A 22,886-nucleotide genomic window follows, 5' to 3' on the forward strand; every position below is an offset into this window, starting at 1 on the left:
GTTTCCAACCTGTTTTCCAATCACTGTGTCTGTTGCCCTCCCGCTTGGGCCCGATCCTTTTTTCCTCGCTGAATCGTCCCGTCCATGGACACTAGCTTGTTCCACAACCAGTTCTTAGCTAGGAGGGTGAGCTCCTCAACTAGCCCCACCCTTCTGGTCTTTTCCCCAAAACATTTCTACTCACAAGACTACCCAAGTCCTCCCTAGTAAGGCTTGCCACCTGGGCAAAAATACATGGCCATTCACTTAACACATAATCCAAACCCCTTTGGGGGCATACCCAGAGACCCACCCATTTGTCTGCTGACACTTAAACAGAAAAGAAAATTACACAAAAAACAAAGAAAATTACAGTCTAAGCCAAATTTTTCTACTTCTATTATATTGTCCGCTATGGGGGGGGCGGGACTGTAAAATTTCAGGACAACCTCAGAGCTTCATCGCACACATGGCTTCCACTCTGAGGAATTACGAACGAGAAGTTCAGTTCCGCTCACACACCTAACGCCCAAATGAACAGAGCAGAAAAACATCAGTAACCGGTTAAACAAAACAGAGCCAAAGCTAAATAGTGCACCAAAACCAAATAGTGTTTCCTTATTCTATTAGAGCTCACCTATAATCATGCTATTCTTAACACAAAACACCAACAGTACCAAACAAAGCAAACATAAACTAACAAGGGTAAAACAGATAGATGGTGTAAATTCTACAGTGCTTTCCAGTTCTCTATTGCTCACCAAACTGTGACAAATTTCTGTTACCAATTATCCCTTATGTCAGGTGATCAAACTGACAGAGCATATAATCAAATTTTAAAGCTTCATTAAAATAATAAAACAACAATGGAGAGTGTTGGGAATGCTCCCACATCACTCGGGAAAAATATGAATGCCCCAAGCCTTAAGCCACTTTATTACTTACATATCCAGACTGGCATGTCTGTGTATAATGTTCAGAGAAGGGAAATAGGTGGACGGGAGATTATCCTGTATACAGCTTGTCCAGCATTTCCAACATGCTGCCACTCTTGGGATGGCTGTTCTTTTACACCCTGGAATCTCCTGCGGCATCTCTTTCAGAGATTCCAGTTCAGGTCAGCTGCCTGTCCGGCTTCAGGGTTGCAAAAACTGTTGGATCTCACTGAACCGTTAAGCTTTGCAAATGCAATCTCAGTTTTGTAACTTATACTGCTTTTTTGGTTTGCCTTTTTTTTTATTTTCCACAACCAGCTGGGGCTGAAGCAGTTTTACTTAGCACTTAGCATAGTCCACACTAATTCATGACCTTGAAGACAAAACAACTTCTCCCTTATCTCAGGGCTAAGCCGAATTTCAAATTAACCCGTTCCTAGACAAATTGCTCACACTGTAACAGAGGTTTTTCTTTGTGAATAAAGCTCCACTGAGATATATGATCTTATCTAGATTGAAGGTACCTTCTAATGGGCATTGTTTAAATGAATTTTCACGCGTATACAGATTCCAATCATTTAAATACCTGCAGGTTTTAGGACCATAATGTACGTACATGTAATATGCTGGGGTACCCTTAGGGGGTAAGGTGGAATATTTAGACAGTCCCTTACCCATTTTCCACTCACACAGGAGAGACTCACAAGGAAAGGGGAGGGAAGATGGGTTCACACACTCCTAGACCCAGGCAGCTTCCTCGCCGGACTATGCCAGGCTGAGTCAGCCCACCATGGGTCGGATCTCCTAAAGATCCACTAGTTACTGGGCTAGCCCGGTAACAGCCACTCACACTGGTGTACACACACACACACCAAGGCCTCTTTTTCTTCCTTTTTCTTTTTCTGTCTTTTTTTAACCCTTTTTCAACCTTTTTATCTTTTTTTTTTGGTTTTTTTTTTTTTAAACCATGATGCATCTTTACCTGGTCCGGACCAATACCATGAGGCGGTATGACAACCCCTCTTGAGGCGGTAAAAACCCCTCAGCACCGGTGCATTCTAATGCATTTACCTATGCATTACCTTATGCATTACCTTATGCATTTCCTTGGCCAACTCAGCAGTTCCCAGTACTGCAATAAACTAACCTTATTGGGGCCTCTCCCCAATACCACTTTGCATCTGATCCTGCTGCACAGTCAATAAGTTCAGATGGCGTGAGCCCAACAGAGAGACAGACGTCCTCAGGGAAAATCCTCCTCCGATACCCCAATAGAGATTTCAAAAGGTCTCATACCTCTCATGTGGCGCCATGGGGTTCAAGGGAATGATCCGTAGTAGTTGTCTGTGGGTCCGTGGGCGTTGCCATCCCGGACGAGCCCCCAAATTGTCGAAGAAAAACTCAGTTCTCACTTTTTGTTTGGATGCAGCAAAATCAAATACTTTATTATTTCTCCAGTAATTACCATGGAGGGAGAGAGTGCCATAGGACACAGGGTCCTGGACAGGTCTCTCAACTGGTAAACAATCACAGCAAGCCTTTATACCTTTTACAGACAATTTCTAGCAATAATACAGACAGTAAAAAACAACAACTACATTTTGTTTATACATAGCAAAAAGGCTTATCTTATTTGTCTCAATCCTAAGAAAAGCAAGCCTGCATTTTGGTTAGTGATTGCAAGGTCATAATAACTTTGTACACAGTTCCTGTCCTGTCGCCTCGCACTATCTTTGCTCCTACAAGTCTTACGTCATTAAGGTTACAGTATGGCCTGACTCTTGCTAACTAACATTCATTAAGATCTCTTCAAATCCTTGTTAATTATTTACTGGCTTCCACACTGGTAAGAACAACAGGACTGATGAAGCTGTTCAAGAATTATTCCCTTTCCAAGATGAACCAAAACACGGAAAAGACCTCAATCTACTGCTAGCCTGTCGGATTCTTCTAGTGCCTTCTTGCCTTCTGTCCAGCAAACAGTGGCAGAATGCTTCCATACATTACTGAATGACATCTCACATCCCTGCTGAGCGGTAGAGGAGAGATACAGAGGGGTCATTTCACCCACTGCTGTGGTGGGTCACAGCAGTTGTTTAATGTCAACATCACACAACAGCTCAGGGCAGGAAGTGAGGATGCTGGGGGGAAATTAGCAATGCATCTGAGATGGAATTTTTCCATGCCATTGGGAGTGATATCCCTGCTCTTACACAATAGAAAATGGGATCTTCATGACTGCAGGTGGGCAGGACCTTAGTTTTACATCTCTGAAAGCACCAAGGCAGAGCACAGCCTTACAGGGCAGAGTGCTCCTTGCTGAATCACCAAAACATTGTTCTTCTTGCAGCTCCTAGGATTTCTTTTGAGGTCTCCCATCCAAGCAGTGACCCAGCTCAACCTCATCTGCCGTGTAAGAGTATCAGAACACAGTAATTTCACTGCAGGCTATGAACCAATGGCCATCTCTCATTTCCTGACTTTTTAACCTTTCCCTCCCTTAAGTCATTCCTCTTTATTCCCCTGATTTTCTTTGTCTTATTCCTTCTCCCCTTCCTGCTTGCAGAATGTTTTCCATGAGATACATTTGTGATCTTTTTTTCTATCTTTATTCTTGTTTCCTAGTAGCCTTCTGAATCTTTCCGTTACTCACTCTTTCCTAGGTCCATGCTGCTTATCTAGACTAGGCAGATTGTCAGGGAAAGAGCTATATTAAGCCTTTCCTTAAATGTTCTCTCTAACATCTGTAGGTGAGTGGCAGACAGGAGTTATCCAACATTCATCTCTTTGGTGTCACAACAGAAGTCAGGAAATTTTGTTATGAAACCTTCTATGTACCTTTCTATCCAGTGCTTTCTATAGCACCTGTCACTGAAATAACTTTTTCCTCCTGTGAATAATTCTCTTCTAAGACCATTCCCAAAGGTTTGCTTTTTTTGCAATGGAGCGATAAAGACCGTGTTTATTTACATGCTTTTAATAAATGATTCTACTATGATAAAGGTACCCATTTTAAAACAATGAAACCCCTCACCCACTGTAAAGTAAATATATCCTCACACAACTGTTTAAATGGAATGGTTTGAATGTATTGTGCACCTTGGGTGATTTATTGAATAACCAGTTATGGACAAATATTTTTTCATAGATTCTAGGACTGGAAGGGACCTCGAGAGGTCATTGAGTCCAGTCCCCTGCCCTCATGGCAGGACCAAATACTGTCTTGATCTAAAGCATCTCCGATCCCCTTCGGAGTTTCACCTTTGGCTACATGTTGGTTCTCTGTTCTTTCAGTTCTATATCTGAAACTGGCAAGTCAGTACTATCAAAAGCCATTATCGGAGCCAAGCGTTGGCCAGGGAACAGAGTCCAAATCTGGTCTGCAACTGTCTGAGAACTGAGTTTAGGAGTCTCACCCAGTGTTCCCTCTAATTTTTCCCACCCATGTGCAGAATGAATTTTGTAATGTGCACCAATAGGGAGGTGATGTTTTGACACATCACCTCCCTATTGGTGCACATAAAATTTGTGTGGTGGGGTTGGGGCAGAGGATTGGGGTGGGGGGGGAGTGAGGGCTCTGGGGGTGGGGATGGGGGCTCGGGGATGGGGCAGAGGTTGGGGGTGCAGGGGGGTGAGGGCTCTGACTGGGGGTGCAGTCTCTGTGGTGGGGCCAGGGTTGAAGGTTTGGGGTGCAGGCTGCCTGGGGGCTATGGTGTGACAAGAAGACTCCCCCCAGCTCTCTCTCCCTACAGCAGCACCTGGGCTCGGGGGGGAGAGGTGCCTCTCCCTGGGCTGCGGCACGTCCGTGCCCAGGGCTGGGTTGGGGCTGAGGGAGGGGTGTCTCTCCCCTGGACGGGGCAGGTCCGTGCTGGGATCAGCAGGGAGAGGCACCTCTCCCCGCCGCAGCCCTGAGCCCCTGCACGGGGCTTAATAGGTAGCTGCGCAGCCATGCAGCTTAGGGGAACTTAGGTCTCACCTCTGCAGCTGTCATAAATCGACTGAACGCCATGGACTAGTACATTGGCACCACACTTACAATTGGCAGTCTCAGCTGTGGGGTCACTGGGGCTCAGCTAATGGGTCCTTTCAGGTCCCCACTGATCTGAATGGCAGAGCAGTTGGAGGAAGCCAGCCTGGTGAATGTGTGGCCAGTGCTGGCAGCTCCCACGCCAACAATCCTCCCAGAATCAAAGAAACCCATCGCTGATTTCTCATGTGCTCTCCCCATTCAGCCCTGCTGCTAAGATGAAGAGCTTCTTTCATCAGCATTTAAATGACAGCAGCTCAGCTATGACCTCATGTCAGGTCTCTGGTTTGACTGCATGGAACCCAAATCCCCTGCACCTACTGGGAAAATCGGAGACTTTTGTTCCCCATTATCCACAGATAACAGCATCACCGTAGCAACAGCTGTGCTGGCATCTGGGCTGAGGATCGGATGCAGTGTTCAGTATCCCTCCGGAGCTCAGAAATCCTGAGTCAGGCCCCCACATTCCTGAGATTTAAAAAAATAATCATAAAATGCTGAGGTCTGTTTGTTTACCTCCTGCTGTTGGAGCCATCAGGGGTCATGTTTTCAGGTTTCTCTCTGCAACCAGGAAGGCTAGAAACTTACTTTATTTTTTAAAGGAAGGCTGATGTTCTCGTGTTCTCCCTGTCAATTCAGGCGCTGGGATTGTTAGGAAAACGCCTACTCTCAGGAGACTCCTGGGAGCTGGCAACACTGACACCTCAGATAAGGAAATGGGGAAAGGACCTTCTCAGGATTTTGTGAAACAACAGCACACGTTTTGAGGCCTCTTGGCCATGCTCCCATCTACAGGGAGCTTCACTTTGTGTGCTTGGAGCTCTCCAGGGTAAGGGGCAACTCATCCGTTTAGCACCAGGGAAATGTCACCGTACCTGACCTCCCCCCAAGGTTACTGGGCCAGTTTGGTGCACTGAAGAAGCCCCTTCCAGTTCCTGACCGAGGGTGCTGTGGTGAAAGCAATCTCTAAGCTCAACCACTTGCCCTTGAACGCGCTGGGCTCCTGATGGGCAAACGAGGGAAGAGGCTGGCACCCCACTGTATCTGCCCTGATCTGGAGGGGCCGGCTCTAGTGTGAGAGAAATTCCCTCCGGCCTGGGCCTCTGCACCCAGACCACCAGCAAAGGGCCCTGCAATGCTGCCAGCAGCATTTCGTGAGTCGGTGATGTTCTTGTTTTGTCCTCAGTAGAGCTGAACTTCTGTGAAAAGTGCAGAGCGAATCCAGGGAAACCTGGCATGGGTGAACAGCCCCTGGCTGAAGAGCAGTGAGTGTGGGGCCAGGGCTGCCACGTGAACTGTGTCTGTCCATCCTTGGCACGGAGAGGCTGTAGGAAATACGCTCACACCCTGGCATCGCCCTCAGATCGGAGACTGGGCACATTGTGGAAATGGGGCTGTGACATTGTGCAGTCTATATGGTTTTATAAAAATTTAATAATAAGTGACTATAATGTAACTGAGATATGCTTCATGCAAAAGGACTCTTGTAAGGTATCATTACAAAGCTTAGAATCTGCTGAGTGTGATCATCCTATTTGTATAAATGTACCACTCTTGTATCTGAAACTAGAAATATGAAATAGGATTCTGAGGGCCTATTGTAATTATGTAAAGTGTGGGCCATTAATGGTGGTTTGGAATCTTGATGACTCCCATTAACTAGGACCATTGTCTGCAAATGGCTGTGTTTTACTTGTAAGTCTTCCTGTATCCCTGTGTGCTGGCAAGTGGGTAATGAAGTCTTGCAGTGACATGTGATCATGTCACCTGAACTGGAATCCATCTTTAACCTGGTTTCAGAGTAGCAGCCGTGTTAGTCTGTATCCGCAAAAAAAAACAGGAGTACTTGTGGCACCTTAGAGACTAACAAATTTATTTCAGCATAAGCTTGAAGTGAGCTGTAGCCCACGAAAGCTTATGCTGAAATAAATTTGTTAGTCTCCAAGGTGCCACAAGTACTCCTGTTCTTATCTTTAACCTAGTGTCTTTCCATTGAGAAGGAGGGGGTGGGAACTCAGAGAGAGACAAAAGGATTCCTGCTTTATGCAAAAGATGTATAAAGGGGGGAAGAGAACAAAGGGAGGAGAGAGCCATCATGAAGAATCCCCTAGCTACCACCTGAGCTGGAACAAGAGCTGTACCAAGGGAAAGAATTGTGCCCAGGCCTGGAAGGTGGCCAGTCTGAGGCAAAAACTTACTGAAGCATCTCTGAGGGTGAGATTATCTGTATTCAGTTTGATTAGACATAGATTTGTGCATTTTATTTTATTTGGCTTGGTGACTTACTTTGTTCTGTCTGTTACTACTTGGAACCACTTAAATCCTACTTTCTGTATTTAATAACATCACTTTTTACTTATTAATTAACTCAGAGTATGTATTAATACCTGGGGGAGCAAACAACTGTGCATATCTCTCTATCAGTGTTATAGAGGGCAAAACAGATTTATTTGGGTTTAGACCCCACTGGGAGTTGGGCATCTGAGTGTTAAAAGACAGGAACACGTCTGTTAGCTGTTTTCAGGTAAACCTGCAGCTTTGGGGCATGTAATTCAGACCCTGGGTCTTTACTGGAGCAGACAGGAGTGTCTGGCTCAGCAAGACAGGGTGCTGGAGTCCTGAGCTGGCAGGGAAAACAGGAGCAGAGGTAGTCCTGGCACATCGGTTGGCAGCTCCCATGGGGGGTTTCTGTGATCCAACCTGTCACAGGGCCATTGACTGAGGATAAAGCCACTGTCTGTGTGGGCAGCCTCAGTGCGGAGCCTGGCTGCACATAGAGGAGGAAACATCTGAGCTCAGTAACAGGGATTTCATTAGCAAAGCTCGGTCTCTGGGGTGTGCCGCTGTTACTGAGGCAAAACATCTTCCCTGAGAGCCAGGCTATCGTGGGGTGGAGCTGGAGCTAATGCTGGTGCAGAGTGCCAAGATAAGGTCTTTGCACCATTGAAATCCCACTTAGGCCCTCAGCATAAGGTTTAAGTGCCACGTTGCCCTTCTATACAGGAACGAGTTTCACCCGAAGTGAACTGCCCCCATGATGTTCTGGAGTTCTCCCCAGCTCTGTGCACACCCGTTTACGCCTATGCAGTGAAATGCGGCCCACGGCAGCACGTCTCGGGGCTCACACTACAGCACGAAACATAACTGGGGATGTTTGGACTCTGAAGCCTAGTGACAGGGGTGAGCTTCAGAGCCCAACCCGCCATGTCTACACAGCTGGGTTTAGTGCTATTGTGCAAGCCCCACAAGCCCGAGTGTGTCAGCCCAGGTTCTGGGACTCACTGCTGCAGGCTGTGGAGATATACCCACCCCAGTCTCCCTGCTCTGCTTGGGCACATTTTCCAGGGCAGAGCAGAGCCTTTTCAGTTGCCTAAACTGGTAATTTTCTGAACTGGACTCCTAAGAGTTAACTTTGATCATGTAACTTCTTGTGCAGGAGAAGTTCCTAAAGTTCACTGACCCAAACTATGGGCTTTGGGGTTGTTCAGCCTTCATATACAGTTGTTTATTGGTAGTGAAATGTATTATATAAAGTGGAGTTTCTGCAATTGCCAGTTTGGCATTAATCACAGCTGGAGAAAATTCAGTACAATGGAACCAATTAACTGAAGGCTGCAAAGGAACAGAACTGTTAAAATGAAATCTTTCTCAGTCAGCTGAACAGCTGAAGGAGAAAAAGGAAAGTCTGATGACAAGTACAAATGATGGCCATGGACCACTGGCCATGTGTGCACCAGACAACTTACAGTGCATCTCCTGAAAAAGATCAAAACAAGACCTATACCTTCCTAGAGCTGGCACACCGGGACCAAAACACATATTCCAGACACGGTCCTTTCTCCAACCCAGGGCATCTCGGGTTAAACTATGACAAACACTGGTCATGCTGTGTTGGCTTTTAGACTTGCATTTCCAGCTGCCTTCCTGGAGGAAGAAGACTGCAGCAATCAGGAAAATGCAGCAGTTGCTGAAGGAAATAATGTCCTGTGGCCTGACCCTTACTCCATGAGTAGCCTTATTCATTCACGCAGCCCCACTGAGCACAGAGTCTCTGCTTCAATGAGGGCTACCCTTGGCCATGCAGGTTTGCAGGGCTAGGCCCATAGGCTGGAAATGTGGCAAAGCGGTGTGCGCATCACACACTGCACGGTGAGATACCTGCTCCGGGCTAGGGAGCAGGGGCCGCTGAAGAAATGATATCATGATGATGATTATTTTACTGTCCTGCACAGAGTGTTCATAGTCTGCCAGCTGCGGAAGGATTTGAGGATTGCAAAGCTCTGGAGCCTGATTCTTGAGTGTGGCGCTGCTGGAGGGAACTGGCCATTGGGCTGGTGTGTCTGGGAGGATCACCCCAGTGTAAGGAAGGGGGTTCCCCTGGCTGTGTTGAGTCTCTGGAGAGGCTCTTACGCCATCACTATCCCTGAAGAAAGGAGTGTGGGCATAGCTTTCCTCAGATGCCAGAAAATATCATGCCACTATATCAATCCATGGTACGCCCTCCCCTGGAATACTGCCTGCAGTTCTGCCGACCCATCTCAGAAAAATGTATTAGAATTGGAAAAAGTACAGAGAAGGGTAACAAAAATGATTAGGGAATGGAACAGCTTCTGTATGAGGAGAGATGAAAAAGACTGGGACTGTTCAACTTAGAAAAGAGATGACTAAGGGGGATATGATAGAGGTCCATAAAATCATAGATGGTTTGGAGAAAGAGAAGAAGGAAGTGTTATTTACCCCTTCACCTAACACAAGAACCAGGGGTCACCCAAGGAAATTAAGAGGCAGCAGGTTTAAAACAAAAACAAGGAAGTACTATTTCACCCAACACAGTCAACCCGTGGAACTCATTGCCAGGGGATGTTGTGAAGGCCAAAAGTATAATTGGGTTAAAAAAAGAATTAGATACGTTCCTGGAGGATAAGTCCATCAATGGAAATAAGCCAAGAAGGTTAGGAACACAACCCCATGCTCTAGGTGTCCCTAAACCTCTGACTGTGAGAAGCTGGGACTGCACAACAGGGGATGGATCACCCAATAATTGCCCTGTTCTGTTCATTCCCTCTGAAGCATATGGCACCTGCCACTATCGGAAGACAGGACACTGGGCTAGATGGACCATCGGTCTGACCCAGTATAGCCGTTCTTTATGTCATTTTTGGCGACTGGCATCCTGCATAACCATGAGACTATTTTAACACCTGCCAGAGGACCTGTCTGGGGTGGGAGCGGTGCAAGTGTGAGTGTTATTCCACCTTTGTATGCAGCCCCCCAGGACCTGTTGTCTGTGCTGTGTGCTCCTTAGCAGTAGCTGGGGCTTTGGCCCCTCTTTGCAACAGGCTTTATTTCGTGTTTGTAAAATTAAGCGATGGATTTGCTCCCCCAGCAGTCCAGGCGCCTTAACTGAGGCTCCAACTGAGGGTCCTATTTGGGGTTGGGAAGGAATTTTCCTCCAGGTCAGATTGGCAGAGACCCTGGGAGTTTTTCACCTTCCTCTGCAGCATGGAGCACGAGGCACCTGTAGGTTTAAACTAGTGTAAATGGGGGATTCTCTGTAACTTGACATCTTTAAATAATGATTTGAGGTATTGAGTTACTCAGTCAGAGGTTATGGGCCTGCTATAGGAGGGGGTGGACAAGGTTGTGCGGCCTGTGATGTGCACGAGGTCAGACTAGATGATCACGAAAGGTCCCTTGTGATCTTAGGGTCAATGAGTCTTTGGCCTGGTCTACACTAAGGGGGGTGTGTGGAACTAACTCACCAGTCCAGACGCCGCGGGAACGAAGTCCGCGGCTCCAAGGTCAACTCCGCCACCGCCGTTCGCGGTGGTGGAGTTCCAGAGTCGACCGGAGCGCGTGGGGAGTTCGAACTATCGCGTCTTGATTAGACGCGATAGTTCGAACTCCGAGAAGTCGAACTCTCCGCGTCGACCCGCGCGGTAAGTATAGACCTACCCTTTGAGCAGCCACTTCCCGGGGAGAGAAAAGACCCATTCTCCATGCTCCCTTCTTTGGCTTCTCTGCTATCACTGTGTAGTGGAATGTTAAACTGTACTGTACTGTTCAGCCACTAGGTGGTGCTCTGCGTAAAATACCTTATTTTAGCTCACCTCAGTTTAAAAGAAAAGAGGTGGACAAATGGGAATCCAGAGAACAGCAGCAAAAATAAGAGGTTTAGAAAACGTGTCCCATGAAGAAAGGTTGAAAGAACTGAATATGTTTAGTCTAGAGAAGAGAGAGGGTTGTTTTTTTGGAGGGGGGCGGGGAGATGAAAGTCTTCAGATGTGTAAAAAAGTTATCAAGAGGACGGTGAGCAATTGTTCTCCATGTTCACTGAGGGTAGGACAAGAAATAATTGTTATAGTTTGCAGCAAAGGAGATTTAGGTTGGATATTAGGAAAATCTTTCTAACTCTAAGGATAATTAAGCAGTGGAACAGGTTACCGAGGGAGGTTGTGGAATCCCCGTCATTGGACATTTTTAAGAACAGATTAGACAGACACCTGTCAGGGATGATCTAGGTTTACTTGGTCCTGCCTCAGCACCGGGATTGCCCTTGGAGGTCCCTTCCAGCCCTACATTTCTATAATTTTAGGAAAACAGAGAAATTTTTCCTGTTAGAAAAGCCAGAGCAAGGTACAAATTTAGAGATGATTTCTGAGCCTTTTGGTATGTGCAGCTGCTGTCACGGAACAAGGGATTCATGCCCTGCATTGTACGCTCTCCACTTCCTTCCTGAAAGCAGCTAGAATGGAGTCTGCACAAACGCTGCAAAACCAGTGATCAACAGGGACACAAAATTTGCTGGCGCAGCAAGAGCCTGGTTGATTCTGTAAGCAAAAGGATTGCAGGTGTGTTGAGACGGGAAAGATAGACTTGTGTCCCTGAGCAGGTTAATAAGGTCACTAGTGACATTTCAGGGGAGACTGGCTGGCTGGTGAGGAGACAATGAGGCTTTTCACCTCCGAATTACTGGTCCCAATCCAAATTCATCACAGTGTGAATGCTGTTTGGCAGCCAGTCGGTGGATGCATTCCTGCTATCACCCAGCCACCACCATAACCATTGGAGAGATCAGACAGGGCCATCATCATGGTCTCTTTTGGCCTGCAAATCTGTGCATGAAGAACTGGAACTAAGTAGTCCCGCTGTTGGTAGACTTAGCAGAGGGGCTGATGGCTGAATGGGCCATAGAGACCATTTCCCTCTTGCCTGCAGAGACGGGATCCTTCTAGTTTAGGGTGGAGCCATGTGAATGAAGCTGCTTTGCTGATGGGGCACCTGTGTGAAGACAAATTTGCTCTCCAAGGCATTCAGGCTGTTGCCTTTCTCACTTGCAAAATACAAAAGGGAAAAATGCATTTTGCTTATTTAGTTGGAGCAGTGATGTTGTGTTGGGTTTTTAAACATAACCCACTGTAGAACGAGGGGAGCAAGCTGAGGCTGGGAAGAGGACTTAGAGGGGCTTCCTCCCGCAAGTACTGCCATCCGTCCAGAAGTAGCATCTCAAAAGCACTTGGAAACCAGGCAGGAGCACAAAATGCAGGATAGACTCTAAAATAACCCTCCCTCTGGAGCCACTGATCTGCACAGACATCTCCAAACATGCTCCAGATGTAGGGATTCATTTGCAATTCGTGAACGTTGCTTGTGGAGCTCACCCTGTGCTGATGGGAGTTTGCAAGGCTGCCCCTTTCGAGACTAGTGTTAACTGGTGGTGAGCACTTTAAAGAAAGGTCTCAGGAAGGGATAGGGCAGAGCCAGCCAAGTCTGGTTAAAGTACACAATAACAGTGTGCAAGCTGCATGTATTGACGTTCAGTTCAGACTGACCTTTAAAACCGAACAGGTCGGTCCGTGAAATAGTTATGCTTTTCTGCCTCCATTAAAGCAGACACCAAACGATAGCCTTGCAGACACTGATATAGTAGCAGCGACCTTGTAATTACATTTTCAGTGACCGTATACACAGGGCACCTTGGGGGGCAATGGAGCTCTCAGTGTTCGTAATGTGGAAGGAACACATAAGAGTTGTTCTAACAGTAGTTGGCGAAGCAAAGCGCCGAGTGAGGAGGCTGTGAACAGAGAGAGCCAGGGAGCTGAGCTTTAAATAGATGGATATTAAACCTCTGCAGAGCTTTGCTGCTGTGTGGAAACAGCCTCTGGTTTTTAGACTTTCATTTAAAAGTAACACTAAAGCTAGCCAGGAGAGTCATTTGTTTGCGGGACCCAGCAGGGCCCAGGAACTGCTGAATCAGAGTGACTGTGATCAGAATCTTCTGCCCTGCATTGCCAGGGGCTCTGGTACATCACAAAGCTGACAGGAAACTTCATGGCTCATTCTCACATAAGAACATTAGGCTCAGGCACAGTCTGAGGACAGGGCTGACCTCTGCCCTCAGTCCTGAAGATCTTCCCTTCAAAACATAGTGAGGGACAAACTCTGGAGGGCAGGGCACCGTGGGACCTTGGATGGTGTGATGCGGGAGTGTGTCTGTGGAGTGGGGAGCTCCAGATGGAGGCACTGAGTGAGCCCGGGTGCAGACTTGGGCTGCGTAATCCAAGGCTATACGGCACTACCCTCTTTCTAATGCTGCCATGTGTTTGTACAGCACCTAGCGCACTGAGGACTTGTCCAGGAACATACTGCATTACAGTGAATACAATCACTGATGCTGCTCAATGGGCAGGCCAGGCACAGGCTGCAGACTGCCTGTGCCCCCTTGGATCTCATTATGGGCTCAGTGGCTTTTAAACCGGCAGATTCGCTCTTCTCTTTGCTCTGGGGGATCACACCTGCTGATGGTGCTGAGCAGCATTTGGCAGTTGGTGATGCTGAAGGTGCATGTCAAAATCCGGTTTCCTCCTAGCTGTGTGCTCTTTCACTTGGGTGTTGCTCTGTGTGTGCTAGCATTACAGACAGGCTGGGATGGTTTGGGTTTTTTCTTAATTGTCTATCATAAATAAATGGCAAGTGGATGCTGATTGTGCTCTTAAACCATCCCAGGCATCTTCACGCCCTCGGGCACTGCATGTACAAAGCTTGTCCACCTGCCTGAGGTCTCTTACAGTGCCTCTGAAGCATTACAGTTTGGTTTCACCACCCCCATCCCTGCCTGCTTCCTCTCCTGTGGATGACGGGAGGCTCCTTTCTTGGCAGTACTGATTGTGCAGCCTTCACAATTGAAGGATGCTGTTAACTTCCTCCTCCTGATTGGCTCACGTGTCTCTGATCCCCGTCCAACAAGTGGAGGTTTATAGAAATTTGCTGAGCCAGATACTTCCTCTTTGCAGCAGAGATGGACTTGTGTTCCTACTGCCGACAGCCCGGCCATCTTTACTTCTTCATTGTTCGCATTGTCATCTTTCTCAGCAGAGCCACTGGCAAAATCCGAGTTGCCGTGTTCTATTTTTAAATGCAGCAATGCAGTCACACTAGCTAGATGCTTGGGTAAACAGTGATTCAGGGGAGGCAGTGTTCAGATTATAGTGTGCAGCACTACCGGACTATTAATGCAACATCATCACATATCTCAAAATCAGCTTCTGTAAAGATCTTCCCCCACAAACCAGCTTATACTCTGTAGCCCAGAAGTGCACACACTGCAGGGGAAAACAACTGATTTCTATGCCAATTACAACCAGCCAGCAGGGAGGATGGCATCGTTATTAAAGCCTAGTGCTGGGAGTCAGGATGCTTAGGTTCTATTCTTGACTCTGCCACTGATTTCCTGTGTGACCCTGAACAAGTCACTTAACTCCTCTGGTATGTCTACACTCAGGCAGCATGTGGAGTACAGACACTGCACACTCAGCTAGCAAGGCCATAAATAGCTGTGTAGATGGGGAGCCACATAGGGTGACCAGACAGCAAGTGTGAAAAATCGCGACAGAGGCTGGGGGGTAATAGGAGCCTATATAAGAAAAACACCCCAAAATCGGGACTGTCCCTATAAAATTGGGACATCTGGTCACCCTAGAGCCACAGCTTAGGCGAGGTGAGTGCCCTACACACCTGAACCTGCAGGGTACGTACCCTACACGGCTCTCTACACATCCAAGCAGCGCCTCCCACTCTACCCTGCAATTATTAGCCGTGTAATGTCCTACTGTGGCCTGTAGCGGTACGGGTAGTGCCTGTACACTACACACCACCCAGGGGCGGCTCTAGCAATTTCGCCGCCCCAAGCACGGCGGCACGCAGCAGGGGGCGCTCTGGCGGTCGCCGGTCCCGCGGCTCCAGTGGACCTCCTTCAGACGTGCCTGCGGAGGGTCCGCTGGTCCCGCGGCTCCAGTGGAGCATCCGCAGGCACGCCTGCGGGAGGTCCACCGGAGCCGTCTGCTGCCCTCCCGGCGACCGGCGGAGCACCCCCCACGGCATGCCGCCCCAAGCACGCGCTTGGCGTGCTAGGGCCTGGAGCCAGCCCTGACACCAACCCATGTGCCGCTGGAGCATCAGTTTCCTCTCTGTGAAGAGAGGATAATTACACGGTCCTACATCACAGGAGTGTTGGGAGGGTGAATTTCGTAGGGCTCAAGTGTCCCATGGGAGGCAGTGTGGCCCAGTGGACAGGCCACTGGACTGGGAGTCAGAAGACCTGGTTCTATTTCTGGCCCTGCTGCATAACCTTGAACAAGTTCCTTCAGCTGTGCCCCGCCGCCCATCCTTTGCCTGTCTTGTATATTTAGGGTAAACTCTTCAGGGGAGGGACAGTGTTTTACTCTATGTTCACAGAGTGCCTAGCACAATGGGGCCGCATCGGGGACGTTATTTGACAGTTCTGCACAATGGGGATTCCAGCACCTTCCTTTGAACATCTGATGCTGGCCAATGTTAGAGACAGTCACTAGACTAGACAGACCACTGGTCTGATCTGGTATCGCCTATGCTCTGGTATCTGGCATTCCTATGCTCCTGTGAAAGCATTCCACACTATTGCAATTAGCTGCACATTTACAGAATAGTTGCATGCTATCTGTGATCCTGGCCTGTCACATGCAGACTGCGTAGAATTGTTCAAGGCCAGTATTACTTCTGTGCATTACACTGAGCTGAGTTTCACAGCTTTTGTTCCAATTGTCACCCCTTTGCCCGGAATGTTTCTGGAAGTGGCAGCGGAAGAAGGTGGATGAGTCAACTCTGAAACACAAACCTTTTTCCTCCAAGGTAATGCAAAGATTTCACTCCGCAGCTTGGATCTTCATCTGCAAACATTCTGCTCTGGAAGACTGAGATTGTCCTAGCAGCAATTGACTCAAAGCTGATGATGCCAGCGTTTGTAACAAACCTGCTGTCAAATTTCTGTACATTCCACCCTGGCATTTTGTGAATCTGGGAGGTGTCAGGAACCTGGTCCACCTCTCGCTGATGTGTGGGAAGTAATGAACTCAAGACAGTCTGTCTACCCTCTGATGACTCTTAGAGCCTGATCCCACTTTATGGAAAGATTCCCAAGGGATTGCTCCAGAGGCATTTGTTTATGGAGAGTTATCACCTGACTAGTGTTTACTGGCTGAGCTTATTTTTGCAGGGAATTTGGTCACATCCCAAGGCAAGGCTGAGAAAGAAAACACCTTTTTTTAATAAATAAATGGTTTGCCCTGGGAAGGCTCCTCCAGGGAGGTTTTAAAAGCCCCAAATATCAACCCAAGCTAATGGAGCCAGAATTTCCTGGGAAAGTGTCTAGGGCAGGGCTTTGCCCCAGTTACTGTTCAGATACCACGGCCCAGCTCCCTGCTCTACCCACGTGCTGGTGACCTTTCAGGTGGAGTTTGGACTTTCTGAAGAGGAGTGTCTGCTTTCTGAAGAGGTGGTACAGTGCATGCTTGTGGTTTGGATAGTAAGACCACGAGGCTGTTCCCTCTGTATGGGCACAACACAGAACCCTAGAAATAGCCCGTGGCCAATATACCCTTTTCTCTTTGTTTGGCCACCAAGTGCAGGCCTGGGGCTGTGCTCAGGCATATGGCTGAGGGTCAGCACCCCATGTAAGCTTGCAAGCCCAGAGACGGCTGCCAGGCTGACCTCGCCTCTACTACCATTCCCAATGACTAGGCATGCACGGGGGGGAGACAGTATCTGTCTGGGGGCTGGCAAGAGGGCGGGGGGATTAATTCTGCTCTTTAGATATCAAAGACATCTTCACCTCTTTTAAGTGGGCCACTCTAACACTCCTGTGCAGCAGAACCAGGTTTTCTTTGGCATGTCGGAGAGATGCAGGGCTGAGGACCCACACTCACTGAGGATCTCTAGTTGTTATGCTGCCCAGAGGTGGTTAAAATGCCAATCGGGTCTCAAAAAAACAGGGAGGTTTTTGGAGCAGAACATGCAGCCACAGTGGCTGTACCAGGTCTGTGCTGCCTCTGGGATCGGAAACCTCATGTCCTGCAGAAGGTGGGGTATGGGGACTCCTGTCTGGGAGAGTGGCCTCCTGAAAGCCAGGTGTGCTGTTTGTCCACAACGTCTGTGGGTCTGGGTAGAGGAGGAAACTCCCTTGCCCACGAGTGCACCGTGTTTGCTGTGTTGGCAGTTAGTGGCAGGGCTCTCTTGGCTCATCGAGTCCCTCCTGCTGCATCGTGGCAAGATACAGATACTGCCCAGGGCTGAGTCCCCTGACCCAGGCTGGTGTAAATGAGGCATACTTCAGTGGAGTTAGAGTGGTGCAAGTGAGAGGAGAGTCCCGCTCCTTGGGACCAATCCTCCTCTGCCTTTGTGCACTCAGTCTACACCATTGCAACATGGGTGTCAAATGCTATCAGAGCGGAACGGTCGCATTTTACACCCCACGCGTGGTGGAGGCCAGGGGGAATTGGGTCCCTGGTGTTCAGCCAGGCTCTAGGAGTGGCATGCGGAAGACATTCAGAAGCAGTCACATGCTTGTGGTTGGCATTACCCTATCTCTGCGGGACGGTAGCGGTCCTCCCGCGGGCAGTGCCCGTGTGAACTGCTCTGAGCAGCAGCCCCTAAGCAGCAAACATGCCGCATGGTGAAAAGAGAACCAGGAAGCCCAGCTGCTCCCCCACACCCGTCAGAAATGCAGAGGAGCTGATGTTTAACCAGTCAGCCAGCTCACTTCAGAAACGCCCGCTCGACAAGAAGGCGAGAGAAACCCCAGCGAAAGCAGAAGGGAAAGCGGGGCGGGGCGGGGGGGGGGGGCAGGAATGAAAGTTCATCTCAACAACAGCATGAAAAAATACAAGGCAGCTGCATCGGGTGCAGCATCTTTGTGTCCGACCCCCTGGGTACCGAGATAAATAGAGCCACTGTGAGAGGAGGCTGAGATTCCTCAAAGTGCACTGGCGGGAGGGGGTCTCTGTGTGCAGCTATAATTTACCTGGAAGAGCTGGGGTCCTAAGGAGATCTGTTCTATAGCGAGCGGGAGGGAGGATAAATAGTGACTGAATCAAAGGCAGCAATTACTCACTCCCAGAGTGGATGCTCTGTTGCTATGGCATGGATAGGGGGGAGTTACTTTGAATTCTCCTCTCCCCTTGGTGTTTTTAACTTAGCAAGCCTGAAGTCTGCTCACTTCACCCCGCAAATCGGTCACAACCAGTCTCCAAGCAGCAGGGGAAATAAGCTTCCCGTGCGACAAGGATGGGAGGCGCAGAGCCAGGCGTCCTCCCTGCCAGTGAGAGTAGTACAGTCCGAGGGGGAGGCTCTTTGGAGAATATACAGTCTGTTATCTGGCAGCCAGCTGATTCTAGCAGTCAGGGGGCTCAGATGAAGCGAAGACGGCTGAGGTGGTGGAGCAGGTTCTGCTGACAAGGGTTTGTGCAGCGCCTTGGAAATCTGGGACAAATTGCTCCTTTCTGTTGCCATTCTTTGGAAGTGCAAGTCAGTGCCGCTGTTTAAGTTTCGGCGACAGGGGCGTGCAGCATCTGGAAGAGTCTCCGCAGCTCTGCAGGCAGCCTGCCCCAGAGGAAGCTGCCGAGAGCGGGGATCCGATGGTTCACTTTTAACCACATCCGTGCCTCAGCTAGAAATATTTACAGGCGTTTGTCACCGTTTCCCTCCATTTTGAAAAGAATCCCCTGGCAGCCGGAGCTGGGAAAGCTGCTCTCATGGCGTTTAGCCCCTGGCAGATCCTCTCCCCAGTCCAGTGGGCCAAGTGGACGTGGTCTGCTGTGCGAGGGGGGGATGCTGGAGACGGTGAGGATGGTGGGGTAGAGCGAGAGATAGAGGAGGACGACTCGCAGGCAGAGACCAAATCATTGAGTTTCAGGCAAGTATGCAGCATCCCTGCGTTGCTAGGACTCAGCCTTTGAACTTGTCACAGTCCCATTAATCTCCAGTCCCCGCTGACTTGCACGTGTAATGGCATTGATAGCACGATGCATCCTTCCAGGGACAAAATGCTCTGCTGTGGCTCGGTGAAGTCCCATGTACTGCATCTGCCCTGCTTGTCAGTTCTCCCTTAAGAGCTTGTTGGCTATTCAGTGCATTGAATGTTCATCATTTGCATCTGCCTTTGCTAAGTCTGTCCTTCCCTTCGGCTCCCTAGACAGTGTGTAGCGTTAGCGTTATTAATTCCCAGCACCCTGGGACCTGCGCTCCTTTTCAGAAATGTTCAGCTTCGTGGATTTTAGGCACCCGTAGTCCCACGAAGATGCAGCAATCATAGGGCAAGGGAGTTGTGGCAGAGCAGTCCAGCAGGCCCCAGCAGCTGCTCTGACATGGTGCTCTCTGGTCTCAGTGCAAATGCTAGCAGACATGAAACACGCAGGGAAAGGCTTGTTTTCTGAATTTCCCAATATCCAGAGCAGCTGGAGCTTTAGAGGAAGGGGCTCCAGTCGGAGATGCCATGTCCCAGGGGTCACTGACCCATGCTGAGATAGCCAGTGTGTGTTTTCACATAAAAACAATCTGTGTGAAAGGTACCAAAGTGTACTGGTGCTATGTGACTAATCTCTGATAGATGGGCATCTGGGGGAGGGAGGCTGGAAGGGAAGTTTCAAGGGGAATTGACTGTAACATGGTTTCACCTCCTCTACCTTTTCCATTCGTTAGCGTGGTGTGTTGGGAATGAATCACTCCAGCCATGGGATGTCATCTGCAGATCGGTTGATTTGCTGGTTGGCCTGGGAGCTGGAATCCAGTCTGGTTGGATATTTAGGGAATGTATGTGAAGCATTTCAGAGCTAGCCTTGAAAGTGGTAATTCTTCATTCTTTTCCCCTCCTTGGTAGCTCGGATTCTGAAGGCAATTTTGAGACCCCTGAAGCAGAAACCCCAGTCCGGTCACCTGTAAAGGAGATCTGTGACCCATCGCTGGGATTGGATGTGGCCGAGGCCAGGACCCAAGGTAAAGAGATGCCATGAATCTTCTGGTCTCATTTTATTCTGCTTTGGATGCAGAAAAGGGGTTGGGGCTGGGGAGGGGAAGTTGTTCTTTTGAATAATGCTTGCAAGGTGTTTGCAGTTCCTGGGCTGGATAGTTTAAATGCAGATGCTCTGGGCTATGCACCTGCTGCAAAGGGCCATTTTAAGTTGAGTGAAATGTTGATTTATTGAACAGTTTTGAGGGACCAAGGGTTGCACTGACATGTGACAGAGTCAGATCGATTTCCCAGCTCGCCCTCGTGGTGTGCAGTTATAATCAGGCTGTTTTGCAATAGTTGGTCACACCCACCCGCTACCCCAGAGCAGAGATAAAGAGCAAGCAGGAATGTGGCAATACAGCGAAGATGTCTATAGATCCGGTTTTGTGAGTTACCCCGAGGGGCTGAGGCTTTTTCCCATGGCACAATAGAGAGCACAGCATGCAGCCAGAAGCTGCTCAGTCGAATGGAAGGGCACAAAGGGTATTTGCAGACTCTTCTTTTTCAAAGGGCCCTCCCTAACATCTTCCTGAAAACCCTGCCTGGGTAAATATGTCTCTGGTTGGCTCGGGGAGTCTCTTGATAGTCAGCTGATTGATGGGTGCCCTACAGTGGCCAGGCCATTTGCGATGGCACAACTCTGCCCCCTTTCACAGTAGCTGATGTGAAGTTTCATCCCTCAACCCTTCCTCAATACTGTCTGCAGCTGAGATTTTGTTGCATGGGGACAGGGGATTTTATATCTCAGTGGCACGGTGCAGAAATAACAGAAGTTGACTTCTGGATACTCGGGACTGATTGAGTCACAAATTAAGTGGATTTGGGTGTCTCACTTTAGTTGTTCCTGGGCATTTGTCCAGGTAACAGAAGCACAGCTGGACAATCTGACATGATAGCCTGTGCATTGTAAGCCCAGATCTAGACTAACAGGTGACAGCTGAGGTGTATTGGCAGAGCTGGGGGTGGAGTGTGGGGAATTAACACTGAAATAGAAGGGGCTCCAACCGGCCACCATTGAAGGGCTTTGGCAGAGCTGTACAAGGAATCTCATGCTGTGCGGATGGTATTGCATATAAACTGTGTGCAGAAATAGTCAGAGTCCACTGCTCTGACAGGAAACTGTAGGTTGAATATACTGCAAAAGAGTAACAGCCATGTTAGTTCTGAATGCCAGGAATCGTATCTGAATTTACCTCTGTTCAAATGCTGGCCCTAAAAGGGGTTGGAATGTGCATACTTCTCATGCACTAATGGTTTTTAATAGTTATAGTTCTTCCCAGTATAGTTACTGTTAAAATTTTAGAAAGTTAAAATCTCGGATCCTCATTGTTTAAAAAACAGCCAGTGAGAGCTGCAGAGAACCAAGGGCTTCATTGCCCAATCAGGTTCTCGTGTCTCTATGGCTGCTATCAACCAGGATCCCATGATGCAGTTATGATAGCATTGTATCTCATTCCAGTCATCTGCTCTCTCCCACATGCTGCCACCCTGAACTACGCTGGGTGCTAGCCAGCCCTGTTAGCCCTTCACACTCCCAGATCGAATTTCTAAGTGGAAATCAGGGTTAATGCCCCTGTGAGACTTGGTGCTGTTGTCAAATCCCATGTCTGCATCTGCTTCTTGTTGCAATGTGGTGGCTTTGTAAACCATGTGAAAGGCTATCCGTGAAAAGGATTCAGTGGGACCTTCCCCACTCACCCATCCAATCTGCTGGGCAGGTGATTGAATCACGTCAGAGCATGGTGACTTGTAGACCTCCAAAGCCATATGTAGGAGGGTAGGAACGGCCCAGTGCAGTGTCTCTGGGTGAGAGGGTAGCCGGGGACATGGAGTACATTGGGACTAGCCACTCTCACTGGGTACGCAGTGCTGGCTTGGTGACCTGATCTAGTCTCTGCCCTCCCTCACTCAACAGGGACTTATTGCCCTGGTGTTTAGCTCACAGGCATTTGCTGATTGCTCAGTCTGATTATGCTGGGTTTGTAATTCACCTCCCTGGAGCTGCAGCTGGTTACCTCTGCTCCATTAGGTGGTTGTTTCAGCCAGTGGGGCGCTGTGACTCGGGGAAACATTCTAGGTTGTGACTCTGTGGAGCTCAAGAGTTGGAGCTGCTCCTTACTGTGATGTTCCCTGTACTCCGGCCCACCATCGGACCCCAGTGCCACGTGAATGCAGTCAGCGCTGGGATCTGCTGCCAGGCCTTTCCAGTACAGGGACCATCCATCATTAGTGACCCTGGTCCCCTGCTGTTGCTGGGGCAGAGACCCTAGTGCTAGTCCAGCTAGACTGGCAGCAGGTGCTGTTTGTTTGCCTGAGTGGAGAGGTTCGCGCACGCTGACTGCCAAGAGCTAGCAGCGCAATTCTTTGCTTTTTAGAAAAGCCAAAGGTTACTCCATTTGTAGGCTGATGTTCTGGGGGGCAGAGGGTGGGATTTCTCAGGAGATTTTCTTGGCAAGGTTTCTGATCATCTCTACAAAGACTCTGGCTCAAGGAAGCACATTGCACAAGGCCTCAGGGAGGCACTTAAACATTTTAAATGTCTCGGAGAACTGCATTTTGCAACTGATTTTCCTGGGAAGAACTATTCCTAAAAACTACTGCCCGGGCCAAAATTCAGTGCACAAAT

At 48.8% G+C, this 22,886-nt stretch overlaps 1 protein-coding gene across 6 annotated transcripts in view; it reads left to right on the forward strand.

The window, feature by feature from the left end:
• Positions 1–22,886, forward strand: part of TACC1 (transforming acidic coiled-coil containing protein 1) — a 90,976-nt gene that overhangs the window by 24,464 nt on the left and 43,626 nt on the right. For 2 of the 6 annotated variants that reach the window (XM_039523323.1, XM_039523321.1), the window contains exon 2: positions 20,129–20,244. The exons of 1 other annotated variant lie outside the window; for it this stretch is intronic. Coding sequence is in view for 4 of the 5 variants with exons in the window: in XM_039523321.1 (XP_039379255.1) it covers positions 20,129–20,244 (116 nt within the window). In the remaining variant the exon portion in view is untranslated. Of the gene's footprint in view, positions 1–18,616; positions 19,166–20,128; positions 20,245–22,886 lie in introns of those variants that run through there. 3 more of the 6 variants (XM_039523322.1, XM_039523318.1, XM_039523320.1) reach the window with 3 other exon arrangements.

The sequence above is a fragment of the Mauremys reevesii genome, linkage group 2 (assembly GCF_016161935.1).
Source record: "Mauremys reevesii isolate NIE-2019 linkage group 2, ASM1616193v1, whole genome shotgun sequence".
Lineage (NCBI taxonomy): Eukaryota > Metazoa > Chordata > Testudines > Geoemydidae > Mauremys > Mauremys reevesii.